The sequence below is a fragment of the Heptranchias perlo genome, chromosome 11 (genome assembly GCF_035084215.1).
Source record: "Heptranchias perlo isolate sHepPer1 chromosome 11, sHepPer1.hap1, whole genome shotgun sequence".
Taxonomy (NCBI): Eukaryota; Metazoa; Chordata; class Chondrichthyes; order Hexanchiformes; family Hexanchidae; genus Heptranchias; species Heptranchias perlo.
In genome coordinates, this window is record NC_090335.1 from 66,423,163 (window position 1) to 66,444,379 (window position 21,217).

Genomic DNA, 21,217 nt, shown 5'->3' on the forward strand with positions numbered 1-21,217 from the left:
TCCAGTCCACTTCTGCCAAATCACCTCTTAGTTCTGTAAAATTTGCCTTCCCCCAATTTAAAACATTTACTCCTGACATAACTCTGTCCTTTTCCATAATAATGCTAAAACTAACTGAATTGTGGTCACTATCCCCAGTATGGTCACCCATTGTCACTTCACCCACTTGCCCATCTTCATTTCCCAGGACTAAATCCAGAATTGCATCCCCTCTTGTTGGGCTTGTCACGTACTGGCTAGAAAAGTTCTCCTGGACACCAATCAAGAATTTTGCGCCCTCTGTGCCCCTCACACTGTTTGAATCCCAGTTAATGTTAGGGTAGTTGAAGTTCCCTACTATTATTGCCCTCTTATTTTTGCACTCAGAAATTTGCCTACATATTTGTGCTTCTATCTCCCTTTCGCTATTCGGGGGTCTATAATACACTCCTAGTAGTGTGACTGCCCCTTTTTATTTCTGAGCTCAACCCATATGGCCTCGATTGATGATCCATTTAGCATATCATCCCTTCTCACAACTGTAATTGATTCCTTAACCAATAATGCTACTCCCACCCTTCTTTTTTATCACCCACTGTATCCTGCCTGAAAACTCTATATCCAGGGATATTGAGCTGCCAATTATCCTCCTCTTTATGCCAGGTTTCCGGTATAGCAATGATATCATGCTGCCATGTGTCTATCTGTACCCTTAGCTCATCCGCTTTGTTTGTAATACTCCTTGCATTGAAGTATATACCCTTTAACCCCGTCAAATTCCTGTGCTGAACACTATTTAACCTTTGCTTCTTTTGCCTTTCTGAGTCACTAACTACGTCACTAACTGCTTGTCTACTTCCTGTTTCCTGGTCTGAATTTGTCCTATCTGCACCTGCCCTTTGGTTCCCATCCCCCTGCCATACTAGTTTAAACCCTCGCCAACAGAACTAGCAAATTCCCCCACAAGGATATTGGTCCCGGTTCTGCTTGGGTGCAACCCGTCCAGCTTGTACAGGTCCCGCCTTTCCCAGAATCAGTCCCAATGCCTCAGGAATTTAAACCCCTCCCTCCTACACCATCTCTCAAGCCATGCATTCATCTTGCCTATTCTCCTATTTCTGCTCTCGCTAGCACGAGGCATTGGGAGTAATCCTGAGATTACTACCTTAGAGGTCCTGCTTTTTAATTTATTTCCTAACTCCCTATATCCTGCTTGCAGGACCTCATCCCTTTTATTTCCAATGTCGTTGGTACCGATATGGACCACGACCTCTGGCTGTTCACCCTCCCCCTTCAGAATGTCCTGCAGCCGCTCTGTGACATCCTTGACCCTAGCACCAGGGAGGCGACATACCATCCTGGAGTCACGTCTGCAGCCGCAGAAATGTCTATCTGTTCCCCTTACGATGGAATCCCCTATCACTATTGCTCTCCCATTCTTTTTCCTCCCCTCCTGTGCAGCTGAGTCACTCATGGTGCCACGGTCTTGGCTCTTGCTGCATTTCCCAGATAAGCCATCTCCCCCAACAATATCCAAAGCGGGATATCTGTTTGAGATGGAGATGGTCCCAGGGGACTCCTGCTCTACCTGCCTAGTCCTTTTACTCTGCCTGGCGGTCACCCATTTCCTTTCTGCCTGCGTAATCTTTGCCTGCGGTGTGACCACCTCACTGAACGTGCTGTCCACGATAATCTCAGCATCGCGGATGCTCCACAGTGAATCCACCCGCAGCTCCAGCTTCGAAATACAGTTAGCCAGCAGCTGCAGCTGGAAACACTTCCTGCACACATGGTTGCCAGGGACACCAGGAGTGTCCAGGACTTCCCACATAGCGCAGGAGGAGCATATCACGGGTGCGAGCTCTGCTGCCATGACTTGCCTTGGATTAAGCTCGTTAGTTATACCATTAAGCACTGTCAAACTCCTTCGTTGTCTATTTTCTAACCTTTGTTTCTTCTGCCTTCCAAACTCGCTTACTAATTTTCTGCCTTCCATTTCCAGCTCTGTTTCTCTCCCTTCTGAATCTACGCTCAGGTTCCCATCCCCCTGCCAAGCTAGTTTAAACCCTCCCTTGTATCTACTCTTGTATCCTACCAAATGCCACTTTTAAGGTCATTCCCTCATCTTTATCAATAACCCATTCATAATTCCTTGGGTCTTCTAAAGAATTAACTTTCCCTCCTATTTTGATATAATCTGCAAATTTCAACACCACTCCCTCTAGGAGTACACAGAGGACTAAGCTCTCAACTTGCAACCTCAATGATACTTATCCCTAGGCAACTTATGCAGTTAATTTGTTAAAAAAATACAATTCAGTTCATAGGGATCCTCTCAGCAAGTAATGGGAGTAAATGGACGGGTCTCTTTGAGTATAGGGATGCCCCTGAAACGTCTCTATTCCTTTTCATTAGTGAAATTTGAATGTTCAAATCCCAAACATGGACTATTTCTTTCTTCGGTCTTTGACAAGTATTTCTTTTATATTTTTGCAAATTCATGAAAGGAAATTTAAAAAATACTCTCGTGGTAAGTTTACCGCTGTCTCACCATCCCAACCAGGATTTCCCTCCATCCTGGCCCCACCACTGGCCACTTGTTTCCCGCTAACCACGAGTAAATAGCGATGAGGCCAGGATCCCAACCGGACTTTTGTCCCGTCTGCCCCACTTACCGTCACTTCCCAGGGTCGCCATGTGAAGGTTGCCATATTCCCCGGGGAGCGGCAGTTAAGGATTTGAGGTCTCTCATTCTGGGACAGAGCCCCGTGGTGGCCTCCTCTCCCTCCAAGTTGGCCCTCAGCACTTATCTCCTGAAGGTCTCAACCAGTCAGAGCCTTGCTGCCACCTTCAGGGAACTTCTGCCCTTTTAAGGTCCCTCGCTGCCTATGCTGGTACTGCATCGACATCTCTGCCGCAGCACCGCCAGGACTCTCCACCCTTGCACTGGCGGACTCCTTCCTGATGGCACGAGTCCTGCTGGGAGCCCCCCGTGCACATGGAATAAATCCTGACCCAAGAAAACAGGTCAGGGTAGAAGCAGGTCGGAAGGGCTGGACAGAAATTCTACCCAAAGAGGAGAACTGCCCCTCCCCCCTCCACGCCAAGATTTAACAATAGATTTGGTAAGAGATGAAGGTACTCCCACCATGCTGGTAGGTAGGGAGTTCGAGCATTTTGGCCCAGCGACAATGAAGGAATTTATATAAACTCAGCATAACTTTTTCTTGGACGGGTCAGCATGGCTCAGTTGGTATCACTCTCACCTCTGGGTTAGAAGGCTGCGAGTTCAAGTCCCAACCCAGGACTTTAATAAGTTCAGATCTGTGACTTGAACTCATTACGTCGAAACCTGACGAGTCCTGAAAAAAAATGTACAATGAGTTTGCTCAGAAATGTAAGGATTTTGAAAAATGCAGATTAAGGAGCAGCCAATCTGTACATCCTTACACAATCACCTACCTAATCAACTGTTTAGTGTTTCACTGCCAGTCAAGGCTGACCAGATACACCAGTGCAATACTGAGGGAGTGCTGCATTGTCAGAGGTGTCGTCTTTCAGATGAGGCGTTAATCTAAGGTTCTGTCTGCCCTCTAAGATGGATGTCAAAGATCCCCTGGTACTATTTCAAAGTAGAGCAGGGGAGTTCTCCCCAGTGTCCTGGCCAATTTATCCCTCAGCTAACATCAATAAAAACAGATTATCTGTTCATTATTTCATTGCTATTTGTAGGACCTTGATGTGTGCAAATTGGCTGCCACGTTTTCTACATTTCAATAATACTTCATTGGCTGTAAAGCGCTTTGGGACATCCTGAGATCATGAAAGGCGCTATATAAATGCAAGTCTTTCTTTTTAATACATACATCATTACAGTTTGCTGTAATCCCAGTGGTAATACTGAAATATGAAGCTCCCGTCATTTTCTTTAGAAAACTGATCCACTGCCTGAGGAGAGGAATCACTGGTAGGTTTGGCTGAAGCTGCAGTGCCCTAAAGTTGTTGCAATATAAAAAAAACTTCTACCTGTTTAAGTTCTTCCTGGAGCCCCTTCCCCATCCCTCCTATTAGGAAGACATTTTGGGGGTGATTTTAAACCCCAAGAACGGGTGGGTTGGGTCGGGTGGGAGTTGAAAATAGTTGTTTTTTGGATTGCGACCGCAACCCGGCTTTATTTCCGGGTTTAATGTCGGCACATTAAAGTACAGGCTTCCCACTGGGAATGCAAAGTCTGAAAATTTTGCAGTTGCGACCCAAAAAAACAACTGTTTTCAACTCCCACCCGCCCCCAACCCACCCGTTCTTGGGGTTTAAAATCACCCACTTTGGGCTCTATTTTAGCACCCGCTATCGGGTGCGTTCCTGGCGGGGGGCTCTGAAAATCGGAGAATCCCGGCGCGGTACCGGAGCCCGCCCCGAACCCGCACACTTCCGGGTTCCCCGCTAACGCGCTGGCGCACGCGCGCAGCCCCCGCTGGTGAGAATGCCGCAGGCAATTAAAGCCAGCGGGGTTCCACTTGAAGGTATTTATTGAGGTATTTCAGGTCATTAACTGACCTGATTAAAGGATTATGTGGGATTTTAGAGCAAACTGGGACTGTTTCCCACACTGGGGGAAACACTTCCAGGTCAAATGGACATGTTGCAGCTGTCAGCCTGTGGCAGCTGCAAAGGTCCATTTGACAGGTGAGGGGGGGGGGGAGACGCTCACCCATTGCAGGAGGCCACTCTGTCACTTGGGACAAAGTTTGGCCTCCACCACCCTCCTCCTGACAGTCAAAGTCAGCAACCTGCACACTTACCCTGGGGTCCGGAGACATGTACCTACCTTGCGGACCCCCTCAGATGTACATCTTGCGAATGGGGGCCGCCGTAGCTGCAGTCATGACCTCCTCGGAGGGCGAACAGCATCACCAGCCTCACCATCCACGCCGTCCACCTCTGACACGTGGAGCTCCACGACAGAGTGCTGTGACACATCCACCTGTACAGCAGGAGGGAGGGCTACCGCAGAGAGAGATGCGTCGCAGAGGGCACTACCCTCGCCACTGGGTCCACAGACCAAGGCTCAGCCTCCTGGACCTCTCTGAGCAGCAGTGCACACGGAGGCTCAGAGCCACTCGACATCTGCAGCCTCTGTCATGCTGAGCTGCTCCTGGCTGGCCCGAGCACCATCTTCTTACCTGTCCGTGTCAAAGTCACCACTGCCCTCAACAACTTCTCCTCTGCATCCTTCCAGGGTGCAACCGGGGACATCGCCGATGTCTCTCAGTCGTCTGCGCAAAAGAGCCCTGCAAATACACCTACACCCACTCTGCAGTGACACAATGGGTGGCATCGGTTGTGGGTCCTCATAGTGATCCTCAGGAAAGGGCATTATTGCACAAACCAGACAAGATTCGCCGAAGACATGGCAGTTGTGGTGCCAATATAATGTGTGATGTGAGTTGGTCAGAAATTCAATACAAGTAACACCCATGACAAACCCTCAGACACCCTTGTGCATCCCCTTCATGCTCACAACACGTTTGCCTTACGCTGCCTACTGCACATATGTGATGCATGTCCTGTGGCTGCAGCACAGGTAGTGGCAGGTTGAGTGAGGCTGGCCATGAAAGAAATGCATGAGAGGGTGAGTATGAGATAGAGCCATGAGATTGTATGAGGATTGGGTTGAGTGGTAGTGGCGGGATGAGTACTGGCGAGGTGAGTAGGTGCAAGTAAGATGAGGATGAGGTTTGAGTGGGTGTGAGGGGTGATGTGACAGAGTTGTGTTGGCAGTGCTGAAGGAGATGTGGGGTGGGGGCAGTGATGTGGCAGACGGAGTGTAGGGGAAAGACTACGTGTACTCACTTTGGCTGACCTACTGAGGTCATTGGAGCGCCTCTTGTACTGTATGCAGGTGGGCGATATGTTGGTTGCACTGGTGACCTCCTCTGCCACCTCGAGCCAGGCCTTCCTGGTGGCGGAGGCAGGCCGCTTCCTCACGCCCGCTGGGAGGAAGATCTCTGTCCTCCCCCTCCTCCTCACCCCATGTATTGATACCTGGAGTGAGGCATCATTAAACTGGGAGCAGCCTTCCCCCTGGGCTGCTCCATGCTGTAATTTTTGCTATTTGTTGCAGCATCTGTCAGTGGAGGACTGCCCCTTTAAATAGAGCTCCTCCAGCTGACAGACCTTACTGCGCATGCGCAGCCCGCCCGACGCGCAGATCAGCAGTGGGGAACCCGGAGGAGCAGGTAAGTGGATCCAATTAGTGGATTGGATCCAACAATCGCGCGGAAAACTGACTAATTTCACCGGGCGCGTTACCCACGCGCCCGATAGCCCCCCTGCCGAGAACCCGCAGCCCTGCTAACATCGGGCCCTTTGTGTCAATTGCAGAAACACAGTTTGTATGTTTATTTTGCCGAGCGAGATTTTTCACTCATGGGTTCCTGTCAATAATGAAGAGCAGAAATCCATAGAGCCCGAGTAAAAGGGAAAGAGCAGAGGTCAACTGACGACTGAGGTGAGTGCTGCTGGAGGGCGCAGGTCAACAGAACCCAGAGTCAAGAACTTTTTTTTAATTCGTTCATGGGATGTGGGCGTCGCTGGTGAGGCCAGCATTTATTGCCCATCCCTAATTGCCCTTGAGAAGGTGGTGGTGAGCCACCTTCTTGAACCGCTGCAGTCCGTGTGGTGAAGGTTCTCCCACAGTGCTGTTAGGAAGGGAGTTCCAGGATTTTGACCCAGCGACGATGAAGGAACGGCGATATATTTCCAAGTCGGGATGGTGTGTGACTTGGAGGGGAACGTGCAGGTGATGTTGTTCCAATGTGCCTGCTGCTCTTGTACTTCTAGGTGGTAGAGGTCGCGGGTTTGGGAGGTGCTGTCGAAGAAGCCTTGGCGAGTTGCTGCAGTGCATCCTGTGGATGGTACACACTGCAGCCACAGTGCGCCGGTGGTGAAGGGAGTGAATGTTTAGGGTGGTGGATGGGGTGCCAATCAAGCGGGATGCTTTGTCCTGGATGGTGTCGAGCTTCAAGTGTTGTTGGAGCTGCACTCATCCAGGCAAGTGGGAGTATTCCATCACACTCCTGACCTGTGCCTTGTGGATGGCGGAAAGGCTTTGGGGAGTCAGGAGGTGAGTCACTCGCTGCAAAATACCCAGCCTCTGACCTGCTCTTGTCGCCACAGTATTTATGTGGCTGGTCCAGTTAAGTTTCTCATCAATGGTGACCCCCAGGATGTTGATGCTGGGGGATTTGGCGATGGTAATGCCGTTGAATGTCAAGGGGAGGTGGTTGGACTCTCTCTTGTTGGAGATGGTCATTGCCTGGCACTTGTCTGGCATCAGAAGAGCTGAAGTCAGAAGAGCCTGAACCGAGAATTCAAAATCATGAGTAGAAAAAAAAGGAACTTTCTGGAACTGACTGCTTTATAACAATTTTTGCTGCGAAAAGAATTAATACAGGTTAGGCCGCTTTAGCTCTTGAACCCACATCAGGAGGAAAGACAGTTGTGACAATGGTCGTCCCCTGCAGCTTTCAAATCTAATCAAGTCTTTAACTTACTGAGGTCAAGGGTTGACGTTCACAAGTGTGTAAATGTCCATAGGCATCATTTACCACTCACATTATAGGAAAAGGAACAAAACGTTTGATGAGAAAGAAGCACTTAGCCAGATGTGCATAAAACCCATAAATCTAGAAAACATTCGTAGGTTACTGAGGTAACGCAAGGCAGTGTTACGAAACACAGCTACTAGGCACTCTCACCTGTGCGGGCAGTTCTCAGCGCATCCATTTCTGATAGGAACACGCAGATAGATGGTGAGTAAGACACTCCACATCTGGGTGTTCCTATCAGAAAGGGACAGGCTGAGAACATTGAGTAAGCATTCTTAAATTACTGAGATGACGTGATACTTGTTATAGTTGTGAACAGGTCCAAGCATGCCTACTTCCAGGTATTATATCACAAATATGAAGAGGGACTAAATCTGCTCCTATTAAAACAGAAGATGGGGAAGAGACTTGATGAAGGGAATGAATGGAATGGATTTGGTGGGGCATTTTGTGTGCAGCTGGGAGGAAAGAAGCATGGGAGGAATGTAAGTAAATTAGTCCATAAACTAACTCAACTTAAAGGGCGTGGAGAGGGGGTGCTTTCTGTTCTAAGTACTGCCCCACTGTCAAAAATATAAGGCTAGAAATTACTGTTGCTCATATTAGCAGGTAAATGCTTAAGACATTCAAATGACATTCATCTGTCTGCTGTTTTAAAACAGGCATTAATCCATTCTTTTAAAATAGCAAACAAATGTTATACAAATCTATTCTCATCCACTAATATTATTTCTAAGCTATAATTATAAAAAATAAAATTCAAATTTTGTTTGGGTCAATGGAGACCTGCCATTTTCAGTTCTTGTTCCTCCCAGAGATGTCACTGATGTGGAGTAGCCTCACGGAAAAGCTCCATTCAATTGGGTTGCTAATCTGAAACCCCCTGAACCCAGGGAAACATGTGACTTCAGTATGTTGTATACTCAAACAGTAACAGTATTAGGTGGGTCTGTGTTCACTCCCAAGGTTGCAGACTCCGCTAATCTGAATGGAGCTGCTCCGGAATGCAGCCAGCTCCTCCACATTAGCGATGTCATTGGGCCTGGAGGAAAGGAGACCCAAAGCACCAAGTTTCCCCTCGGACAGGAAATTTGACTCTTTTTTTCAAAAGGCAACAGACATTTTTGTGGCTGTGTTTTTCCACTTAGACAACATCTCATTGAAGTAACAAGTCATAAAGTAATAGAATCATACAGCACAGAAGGAGGCCATTCAGCCCATTGTGCCTGTGCCAGCTCTTTAAAAGAACTAGCCAATTAGTCCCAGTCCCCTGCTCTTTCCCCATAGCCCTATGATTTTTTTTCCTTTTCAAGTATTTATCCAATTCCCTTTTGAAAGTTATTTTTGAATCTGCTTCCACCACCCTTTCAATTGTAAACAATTTTACAACACCAAGTTATAGTCCAACAATTTTATTTTTAATCCCACAAGCTTTCGGAGGCTTCCTCCTTCCTCAGGTGAACAGTGTGGAAGGAGGAAGCCTGAGGAAGGAGAAAGCCTCCGAAAGCTTGTGGGATTAAAAATAAAATTGTTGGACTATAACTTGGTGTTGTAAAATTGTTTACAATTGTCAACCCCAGTCCATCACCGGCATCTCCACATTATGACCACCCTTTCAGGCAGCACATACCAGATCATAACGACTTGCAGCGTAAAAAAATTCTTCTCATCTCCCCATCATGTCAGTACTGATACACAGGTAATTGTACAAATGGTACCATAACATCATTCTCCCAACACCCTGCTCAAAAACTAGGAAAAGTAATCATATAGGTTCCAAGTCAAAATCAAACAGGAGTTAGAATCTGTTCAATAAATGCGCTTCCTTCAGGCAAGAAGAAAGAACCTCAATTTATAAAGCACCTTTTACATCTTCAGGACCTCCCCAAGCACTTCACAGCCAATGATTTACTTTTGAAGTGTGGTGACCTTCATTTTGTAGGCAAACACAGCAGCCAATATGCACACAGCAAGATCCCACAAATAGCAATGAAATAAATGACCAGTTAATCTGCTTTGGTGATACGATTGTACGAAAAGATGGACAGGAATGGACCAGCTGTTCCATCGAGCCTGTTTCAAACAGTCATGATGCAACTAAGTATCCTGACTCTCAGTGTTCCCTCCCACCAGCGGCCATGTAATCTCCTGGGAGAGGCAAAATAAAAAGATATTAAAAGAACCCTAGGCCAATTCAGGGGAGAAAAAAATCTTGGAAATTCCTCTCCGACCTGCTGTGGCGATCAAAACAAGTTCAGGTGATCACAGTGACCATGAGGTACATACCCAACATCCCAATTACCTTCTTGCACACAGTGACATTAGACACAGCAAGGAACTGGTCCAGCTCCTCTTTGAAATGTTGCAGTGAATTCGCACTCACTACACAAGCTGGTAACCTATTCTAAGTGTTGATAACTCTCTGCATAAAGAAAAACCTCCTGTCCTCTAACCTTGTCCTATGCTTACAAAGCTTATATGTATGACCCCTCATTTTCCCTAATCTATCTAGTTTAAATAGTCTGTCCATACACAGTTTCGTCCCCTAATTATTTTAAATACTTCAATTAAATCACCCCAAAGTCCACGCTTTTCTAGTGTATAAAGTCCCAGTTCTCTAAGCCTATCGTGATAACTAAAGGTTTTAACCTAGGGGTCATCCTTGAACCTTTTCCATGGCCTCTATATCACATGATGTTGGTTGAAAGATGAATATTGCCCATGACACCTGAAGAACTCCCTTCATCTTCTTCAAACGGTGTCATGGGATCTTGTACACCCACGCGAACAGGCGGTTGTGGCCTCGGCTTAACATCTCATCTAAAAAAACAGCACCTCCAACAGTGCAGTGCTCCCTCAATACTGCACTGAAGTGTTAGCCTAGATTATGTGCTTAAGTCCTGGAGTGGGACTTGAAACTATAATCTTCTGACTCAGAGACAAGAGTGCTAGCAATGAATTATGCTGACACTGGAGACTTTCATAAATAGCTTACCGTGTAAATATTTCTGCTAAATAAGAGCACACAAGGGAAGAGATCATTGGAGTCAAAAGAGAAAATATTTGAAAATGAAGAGCAGGTCAATCAGCATCAGAAGAGCGATAAAAACTAACATTTCAGGTGTGAGCCTTCATTAGAGGCAGCACGGTCCAGATGGAGAAGTCCCTTGTATAAGAAAAGTCAGGACATGCCCAGGAATGCAAAGAGGGGAGGCAACAGCTTTGCTTTCTTGAGCATGCCCTGATTTGTTGTCATGGGACTATATTAGGAGCTTTCCAGACCCACAATACCAGTTCTGAGGAAGGCTCATACCTGAAGCGTTATCCTATCTGTCAGACGCTGACTAACCTGCTGCCAGCAGTTTTTGTCTTTATTTCAGATTTCCAGCATCTGTACTTTATATTTTTAGCCCTGAGTGACTGTTGGATGTTGATAACATTTTACGTTTCAGAAGAACATGTTGAAGTAATAAGAAAATAACATGTAATAAGACAATAAAACATGACCAAAAATGGGGACAATGGGAAGACAGGAAGTCCGCACCCAACACAAGATTTTTAATAATGTATAAATAAATAATAAACACGCAGCTGCTTTTATAGCTTTGTTGATCGTGCCAGTCCTGGCCAAATGCAAGAAAAATCTAGTTTTACATCAGGTATGTGGATGAAGGATGTATACACCAGAAATTCACCCGCAATGACAAAGTGAGGAGTGAGATTGCAAGAGAGAGGAAGAAATTCTAACCTACCAATGAATAAATTAAAGCAAGTGACAGAGGCTGTGAATATGGAGTATTTTAGGCAGGAATGATTAATTAGTCCAATTGAAGTGACATTTATTAAAATGGTAATATTCTTTTAATTTCTCTGTGTGTGTATGATCCTGGGCATGCATTTGTTCCCGGGAGGTCATTATTTTAACGAGCATTCCACATTGTAGAGTTCCCATTCAAATCCAATTTATAGAATCCTCTAATAGCCATGCACGCCCATAATCTCCACTCTAATGGTGCAGTGTACTCCAGGTCTTGTGTTGGTGCAAAGCAGTTTTCGTTAACAGCAGTGTAACTTTGCTGAGTTCTGTGTTTTGCACTGGTAGGAGAAACAAATAGTCTCACACTGGGTATGCAGTGAGTGAACTGAATGTAACTACACCAACTGCAAAACATGACCAAAAATGGGGACAAGGCTTACATCTTTATACAGTGAACCGTTGCAAGGAGCTGCACAAATCTGGAGTAATGGACTCTCTGCGGCAATTGGGGAAAGAAAGTAGGGGAAATGACTGAAGGCGCAATCGAAGTGAGGAGGCTTTTGAAGGTGGGGGAAGATATAGTCAGATGGAGGAGTTTAGGCAGAGAATTCTAGATTGTGGAACGTAATGGCTGAAGCCTTTGCCACTGATGGTGTAACATAGGGAGGCATAGAACCAGGACTCAGAAGAGTGAAGGGCACAAACTGGGACCCAAGGCTAGAGGAGGGATTTGTAAATAAGGGCAAGGATTTGCTGAGGGATGGGGAGCCAGTGGAAGTTGTGATAATCTAGGAACCCAAACTGCTAAAGACTGCATTCCCACATGCCAGGGGTTTCACTTTTCCAGTTACAATTGGGATCGGGAGTCAGATCGGCAATCTTATCCTTTACATTCCCAGCAAAGTGGAATCTGTTTCACTGCAACGTTAAAGGTGATGTGTAAAGGCACCTTAAGGGTTAAGGCTTTAAAGTTTAGGTTTAAGAAGCACTCAACAACAACAACTTGCATTTATATAGTGCCTTTAACTTGGAAAAAAGTCCCAAAGTGCTTCACAGGAGCTTTATCATAGAGTCATACAGCACGGATAGAGGCCCTTCGGCCCATCGTGTCCGCGCCGGCCATCAGCCCTGTCTACTCTAATCCCATATTCCAGCATTTGGTCCGTAGCCTTGTATGCTATGGCATTTCAAGTGCTCATCCAAATGCTTCTTGAATGTTGTGAGGGTTCCTGCCTCCACAACCCTTTCAGGCAGTGAGTTCCAGACTCCAACCACCCTCTGGGTGAAAAAGTTCTTTCTCAAATCCCCTCTAAACCTCCCGCCTTTTACCTTGAATCTATGTCCCCTTGTTATAGAACCCTCAACGAAGGGAAAAAGCTCCTTAGTATCCATCCTATCTGTGCCCCTCATAATTTTGTACACCTCAATCATGTCCCCCCTCAGCCTCCTCTGCTCCAAGGAAAACAAACCCAATCTTCCCAGTCTCTCTTCATAGCTGAAGCGCTCCAGCCCTGGTAACATCCTGGTGAATCTCCTCTGCACCCTCTCCAAAGCGATCACATCCTTCCTGTAGTGTGGCGACCAGAACTGCACACAGTACTCCAGCTGTGGCCTAACCAGTGTTTTATACAGCTCCATCATAACCTCCTTGCTCTTATATTCTATGCCTTGGCTAATAAAGGCAAGTATCCCATATGCCTTCTTTACCACCTTATCTACCTGTTCCGCCGCCTTCAGGGATCTGTGAACTTGCACACCAAGATCCCTCTGACCCTCTGTCTTGCCTAGGGTCCTCCCATTCATTGTGTATTCCCTTGCCTTGTTAGTCCCTCCAAAGTGCATCACCTCGCACTTTTCCGGGTTAAATTCCATTTGCCACTGTTCCGCCCATCTGACCAACCCATCTATATCGTCCTGCAGACTGAGGCTATCCTCCTCACTATTTACCACCCTACCAATATATCATAGTTTAGTATCATAGTATGTTTCAACACAGGAGACCATTCGGCCCATCGTGCCTGTGCCAGCTGTTTCAAAGAGCCATCCAACCAGTCCCACTCCCCCGTTCCTTCCCCACAGCCCTGCAATCTCTCTCCCCTCAAGTGTCCATTCAATTCCCCTCTGTAAGTCACCAGTGAATCTGCCTCCACCACCTCCCCAGGTAGTGCACTCCAGACCACGACAACTCTCTGCGCAAAAAAAATGTCTCAACAAAATTTGACACGAGCCACATAAAGAAATATTAGGAGAGATAGAGAGGCAGAGAGGTTTGGGGAGGGAATTCCAGAGCTTAGGGCCTAGGCAGCTGAAGGCACGGCCAGCAATGGTAAAATCTGGAATGCGCAAGGGGCCAGAATTGGGAGGAGTGCAGAGTTCTTGAAGGGTTGTATGGCTGAAAGAGGTTACAGAGATAGGGAGGGGCAAGGCCATGGAGGGATTTGAAAACAAGGATGAGAATTTTAAAATCGAGGCGTTGCCGGACCAGGAGCCAATGTAGGTCAGCGAGCACAGGGGTCGGAAGTTCATCTCAGGGTCAAATGGGATGCCAAGGCTGCGAATGGTCTGGTTCAGCCTCAAGACAGTTGCCAAGGAGAGGGATGGAGTCGGTGGCTAGGGAACGGAGTTTGTGGCGGGCACTGAAGACAATGGCTTCGCTCTTTCCAATATTTAGTTGGAGGAAATTTCTGCTCATCCAGTACTGGATGTCAGACAAGCAGTGTGACAAATCAAAGGCAGGGGAGGGGTCGAGAGAGGTGGTGGTGAGGTACAGCGTACATGTAGAACCTGACGTTTTGTTTTCAGCCTCAGTAGGTCGGCCATCCTGCTGAGAAGTTTTTAATGATGGAAAAGTCTTTCTTCTTGAGAAATTTTTCTGGCAGTTGGAGGCCAGTAAGGAGAGCTGCTTGTGTACGTGCACCGAGTTTTGCTCTCCCTAATTACAAAGAACTCACGTTTATATAGCACCTTTCACAATCTCAGTACGTCCCAAAGTGCTTTACCATAAAATATGTTTGAAGTGTAGTCACTGTTTGCAATGTAGGAAATATGGCAGCCATTTGCACACGGCAAGATCCCACAAACAGTAATGAGGTAATTGTCCAGATAATCTGTTTTAGAGATTTTGGTTGAGGGATAAATATTGGCCAGGACATTGGGGAGAATTCCCCTGCTCTTCTTCAAATAGTGCCATGGGATCTTTTACATCTACCTGTGAGGGCAGATGGGGCTTCGGTTTAATGCCTCATCTGAAGGATGGTACCTCTGATAGTGCAGCACTCGCGTAGGACTGCACTGAAGTGTCAGCCTAGATTTTGTGCTAAAGTCTCTGGAGTGGGATTTGATATACTGATAGGGTTAAATGAAGCAGGGTGAGAGGAGGCTCGTTTGGAGCATAAACACCAGTACAGACCAGTTGGGCTGAATGACCTGTTTCTGTGCTGTAAATGCTATGTAATCCACAACCTTCTAACTCAGAAGTGAAGTGCTACCACTGAGCCACTGCAACGAGTAGGGATTGGTCTGAGTGGGCAGCAGCTTCCACTGGCTCCCCATCCCTCAGCAAATCCTTGACCTTATTTACAAATCCCTCCTCTAGCCTTGTGTCCCAGTTTGTGCCCTCCACTCTTCTGAGTCCTGGTTCTATGCCTCCCTATGTTATACCATCAGTGGCAAAGGCTTCAGCCATTACGTTCCACAATCTAGAATTCTCTGCCTAAACTCCTCCATCTGACTATATCTCCCCCCACCTTCAAAAGCTTCCTCATTTTGATTGCGTCTTCAGTCATTTCCCCTACCTTCTTTCCCCAATTGCCGCATAGAGTCCATTACTCCAGATTTGTGCAGCTCCTTGCAACGGTTCACTATATAAAGATGTAAGCCTAAGTCGTTGTGTAATTCTGTACTGTTTCGTTTCACCACTCTAAAAATAGTATCTGAATCATACCGGTATCAAAAGCATAACTGCACCATCTTGCGGCATATCCTGACTCCCTTAATCTCTTTCTATCACAACTCTTACAAAACTGACGGCATTTTAACCCTTAAGGTGCTTTACACATCACCTTTAACGTTGCAGTGAAACAGATTCCACATTGCTGGGAATGTAAAGGATAAGATTGCCGATCTGACTCCCGATCCCAATTGTAACTGGAAAAGTGAAACCCCTGGCATGTGGGAATGCAGTCTTTAGCAGTTTGGGTTCCTAACTCTTCTCTCCTATCCCAAGCAGCCTTATAACATCATGGTGCTTGAAAACTGGCTTCAGAAAGAGGAAGTCAGAACTGCCTTGGAAGAGCCAGTGCAAATCGGTTCTCCGAACCCCCAGCAAACTTAAGCCCTTGGTTCAATGTTAGGAATCTTACAACACCAGGTTATAGTCCAACAAATTTATTTTAAAATCACAAGCTTTCGGAGATTATCTCCTTCGTCAGATGATTGAATGAAAAGGTTCTCAAATCGCATATCTTATACGATGTTGGGACAGCATCACACCAATCAAAAGGTGTCGTTGTTATTCAAACAGGCCAGTCACGGAGAACAGCACGTCCCAGTACACTCGATATACATTGTGTCTTTTACACAGGCAGGCAGAAAGAAACTCAAAATGGCAGAAAGAGAGAGAGAGAGAATTTTAAAAAACATATAAATTTTTTCCCCCTTTTTGCTGGTGGGGTTACGTGTAGCGTGACATGAACCCAAGATCCCGGTTGAGGCCGTCCTCATGGGTGCGGAACTTGGCTATCAACTTCTGCTCGACGATTTTGCGTTGTCGTGTGTCTCGAAGGCCGCCTTGGAGAACGCTTACCCGAAGATCGGTGGCTCAACCAACGCTATACACCAGATACATCGACAACATTTTCTTCCTATGGACCCACGGCGAAGAATCACTGAAGAGACTACATGATAACATCAACAAGTTCCATCCCACCATCAAACTCACCATGGACTACTCCTCAGAATCGGTTTCTTTCTTGGACACACAAATCTCCATCAAAGACGGGCACCTCAGCACCTCACTCTACCGCAAGCCCACGGACAACCTCACGATGCTCCACTTTTCAAGCTTCCACCCCAACCACGTCAAAGAGGCCATCCCCTATGGACAGGCCCTACGAATACACAGGATCTGCTCAGACGAGGAGGAACGCGATGGACACCTACAGACGCTGAAAGACGCCCTCGTAAGAACGGGATATGACGCTCGACTTGTCGATCGACAGTTCCGACGGGCCACAGCGAAGAATCGCATAGACCTCCTCAGAAGACAAACACGGGACGCAACCAACAGAGTACCCTTCGTCGTCCAGTACTTCCCCGGAGCGGAGAAACTACACCATGTTCTCCGCAGCCTTCAACATGTCATCGATGACGACGAACACCTCGCTAAGGCCATCCCCACGCCTCCACTGCTCGCCTTTAAACAGCCACCCAACCTCAAACAGACCATCGTTCGCAGCAAGTTACCCAGTTTTCAGGAGAACAGCGTCCACGACACCACACAACCCTGCCACGGCAACCTCTGCAAGACATGCCAGATCATCGACACGGATACCACCATCACACGAGAGGACACCACCCACCAGGTACATGGTTCATACTCCTGTGACTCGGCCAACGTTGTTTACCTCATACGTTGCAGGAAAGGATGCCCCGGAGCATGGTACATTGGCGAGACCATGCAGACGCTGCGACAACGGATGAACGGACACCGCGCAACAATCGCCAAACAGGAGGGTTCCCTCCCAGTCGGGGAACACTTTAGCAGTCAAGGACATTCAGCCACCGATCTTCGGGTAAGCGTTCTCCAAGGCGGCCTTCGAGACACACGACAACGCAAAATCGTCGAGCAGAAGTTGATAGCCAAGTTCCGCACCCATGAGGACGGCCTCAACCGGGATCTTGGGTTCATGTCACGCTACACGTAACCCCACCAGCAAAAAAGGGGGAAAAAATTGATATGTTTTTTAAAATTCTCTCTCTCTCTCTTTCTGCCATTTTGAGTTTCTTTCTGCCTGCCTGTGTAAAAGACACAATGTATATCGAGTGTACTGGGACGTGCTGTTCTCCGTGACTGGCCTGTTTGAATAACAACGACACCTTTTGATTGGTGTGATGCTGTCCCAACATCGTATAAGATATGCGATTTGAGAACCTTTTCATTCAATCATCTGACGAAGGAGATAATCTCCGAAAGCTTGTGATTTTAAAATAAATTTGTTGGACTATAACCTGGTGTTGTAAGATTCCTTACATTTGTCCACCCCAGTCCATCACCGGCATCTCCACATCATGGTTCAATGTTGGCAGTGTAAATGCAGCCTGGAGAGTGTTGGCAAGGAGTTTTAAGCACCTGGACCAGCCATTTTGTAAAGTTTACAGCTCACATACTGTGATAACTAAACAAGCTCTAATAAAGGTGTGAGGGCCAGTTTTATTATTGTAATATTAACCTGATATATCTGAAGTTAACACTTAAAAATCATTTTTAAATTAAAAAATGGAAGCACTTTGCACACCCTCTTTTTTATTTTCTCTTCTTTTTTTGACTTTACTTTTATTTTACCTCCAACTAATAAACATTCATTTGCTTTGGCACCAGCCTGACTTTCCTTTTATTTTCCCCTCATTCTCTCTCTTTCTCACTGTCTTGCTCCTGTTTTTTTTAAAACATTGCTTTTACCTTCATTCTAACACACCCTATTCTTGACTACTGTACAGCTTTTGTCTAGAAAAAGCCCACTTCCCTAATCTCTTGCATCCCTGCATTGATTTTGATGGTGGGACTCACATTGAACATAATGCAGGGCGTCCTCAACCAACATCACAAAAACTAAATGATCTGGTCGTTATCACATTGCTGTTTGTGGGACCTTGCTGTGTGCAAATTGAGTGCTGCCTTTCCCTACATTACAACACTTCACAAGTACTTAATTGGCTGCAAAGTGTTCTGGGACCTCCTGAGGTTGTGAAAGGCACTATATAAATGCAAGTCTTTCTTTTCCTCAGGGAGCTGGGAGCAGATGGTTACCCACTTGGTCTACCCAGCCTGAGAAACATAAAAAAGAGGCTGTCTACTTTCAAGTGCTAATTTTTAAAGTTGTTAATTTAAACTTTATAATCCTACATTACAACAGCGATTACACTTCAAACATACTTCATTGGCCGTAAAGCGCTTTGGGACGTCCAAAGGTCATGAAAGCTCAATTGCGAATTTTAAATCTGAGATAGATAGCTTTTTGCCAACCAAAGGTATTAAGGGATATGGGCCAAAGGCAGGTGTATGGAGTCAGATCACAGATCACCCATGATCTTATCAAATGGCGGAGCGGGCTCAAGGGGCTGAATGGCCTACTCCTGTTCCTATGTGCCTATGAAAGGCACTATATAAACGCAAGTCTTTCTTTCTTTTATAATGGAGAAGGGGTTAAAATGATTTTTTTAAAAAACCTACAGTCCCATGATAATATTTAACTTGATTCCACACCTTGCCAATCTGGCTGTACTGTCACACGCACTCAGCTCCTCACTGCAGTTCAGAACTCCAAATCTCATACCATTCATGTCAGGAAGCAACGCGTCAGGCTCTGCTACGGGGGACTCTCCTGAAATTCCTTCTCATTCAACTTGATTCCCACACTGACCAAACGAGGAAGGGGGTTGGGGAGGGAGGGAGGAAGTCATTGTATTGTCGTCACATCTTCTTTACTCCAGCACTTGCACAGGACGTAAACAAATCGGACCGTCAACCAACTTGAGAAAACCCACCAACCACCTCGTGATCAGAAGAGGTTAGTCCCTCAGGACGATTCATTAATGAACTTTAAGAACACTTTTTTAAAAAAAAATCTTTACAGTCACTTTTTCACAATTCTGAAAGAAAACTTACATTTAAGACAAATCTCTGCAGGGTTACAAGTCAGTAACTTCCATAAAATAACATTTTAAAAATATTGCTTTCGTTGTAGGAGAGAGATCAAAGCATTGCAAGTTGTGAGATCTCAAACACACATTAAAAAATAATTAAAAGGGCTAGAATTTCTGTTAAAGAAAAATGCAAATTAAAAAAAAGGGAGGAAGAAACGAACAAACAAACTAAAAAAAAACTCTAAATATCAATGTGTTTCAAAGAACTGATTCTCTTACCTTGAGGGAGAAGGGATTGAGCCGGTCATTGTATGGGGCTGCGATGGGTTATGAGGCGGCGACAGGATCGCTGCGGACCGAGGCGATCACACACCAGACACCGGGCAAGAGTGTGGGGCTCAGAGGGCTGGAAAACAACAAGTCAGTCCCGGGACGGGTCCTACCTGCAGAGAGAGACATGGGGAATAGAGGAATGGGAGTTTTTATTTAACGCCCCCTCCTCTCCCAATGATGTCACTGACCCATTAAGAAACTTTTTTTCTAAAAAAGAAGTGCCACGCTTGGCTGAACTTTTTAGCAGACTCAAACAACACACAATACAACACCAACGCCCAGCCCCGTTGTTCTCTGATATCATTTAACACTTAATTTCAATCTTCACCTTGAGATTCCTGTAAGAAAAACCCGTCACCAGCAGCCGAAGTCAGAAAGTATGCGGAAAAGAAAAGTTTATGGAAAACTGGCAGATTTTTTAAGAGGGAGGGAGAGAGAGACACACAATTTATATTTTAAAAATTATATATACAGACAAAATCAACAGAGGTTTCTTTATGATCATTTATTTTTTTTATTTTTTTTGGGTACAATCTTATACCCGAGGAAGTCGATGTGAATTTTCAACAACAACAAAAAAAAACTTATTACCGGTTTGTTTTTGGCAAGTTTCGAAGCCCCGCTTGTGCCAAACAGGAAGATGTAAAGATTTCTTTCAGTAACACTATTTTTGTCAGAATGTGACTGTGAATCTTACGTTCGCAACACAGGACACAAGGTTGCAATCAAACACTTTTTAAGTCTTGTAATTTTTTCCAACGCATCGTAACAATTATTTAAAACTTTTGTTTAAAAACTTTTAAAATCTCAGCAATGAGATAGATAAGGAAGGTCACGTTTGAACATACAAAAAGGAAACATTAGTGACTGCAGGGTCAATGTGGGATTTATGTTTGACACTGTCCAGCAGTATCAGGAATTACTTAATCGTCATTTAAATATCATTCTGCATTTTCATTCAAAAAAAATTCACAATTGAAATATTTTAAATCCATTGGAATTCTGAAATATTCAAATTTGTTCATCAAAATTTAACACAATTCATAGCACAATTGTATCTGATTTTTCACCCATTTTTTATAGGAAGTTGCACAGCAAATTTAAAATCCTGTATGATTTTTCACTTGTAGTTCACTTTTTTGCATAACTTACCAAAAGAACAGTTCTAATGATGATGGGTGATATGCAATGTTTCTGTAACTATATTCACTTCAACACCTCAGTGCTGGGGATTGGACCACTTTTGCTACTTTGGGGCCCAGCAGCAGTGTTAAGCACACTTAGGTCAGGTGTAGTACAGGCTAAATGCGGAATAAAGCTCCTTGTACACTTGCCACAGCAATGTCCCTGGACTCTGAATCAGATGTCACCATCAGTGTGAATTTTCCGTTTCCTGCATCAACCATTCTTGTAGCCTCTCTAAGTGAGGCTGTCAATTGACTGTCAGGGATTGCAGAACCGTGGGCAGTTTTGTTCTGTGGACTCTCACCTACTGGGTTGACACTGCCCAAAATGCTTTTCGCTCAGAACTCGTCCAGTCAGCAAGTGCAGCTGTAGAAGTAATTAAACTCAAACGACTGCCTGTGGGCTGTTTCCAGCCTGCGTCACCTTCACCTCCCATTAGCTGCTTCAGAACCAGAAAGTGCTGGAAACACTCGGCAGGTCAGTCAGCATG

At 45.6% G+C, this 21,217-nt stretch overlaps 1 protein-coding gene across 3 annotated transcripts in view; it reads right to left on the minus strand.

The window, feature by feature from the left end:
- kcnj15 (potassium inwardly rectifying channel subfamily J member 15) overlaps nucleotides 1–21,013 on the minus strand; it is a 277,287-nt gene extending 256,274 nt beyond the window's left edge. Inside the window, exons 1-2 of one of the 3 annotated variants that reach the window (XM_067993304.1) lie at nucleotides 20,695–21,013; nucleotides 19,489–19,652 (exon numbers count right to left, since the gene is read on the minus strand). In XM_067993304.1, coding sequence (XP_067849405.1) covers nucleotides 19,489–19,517 — 29 coding nt within the window. In that variant the 5' untranslated portion in view covers nucleotides 19,518–19,652; nucleotides 20,695–21,013. Of the gene's footprint in view, nucleotides 1–3,245; nucleotides 3,342–19,488; nucleotides 19,824–20,694 lie in introns of those variants that run through there. The other 2 variants (XM_067993305.1, XR_010964488.1) reach the window with 2 other exon arrangements.
- Nucleotides 21,014–21,217: the final 204 nt, after the last annotated feature.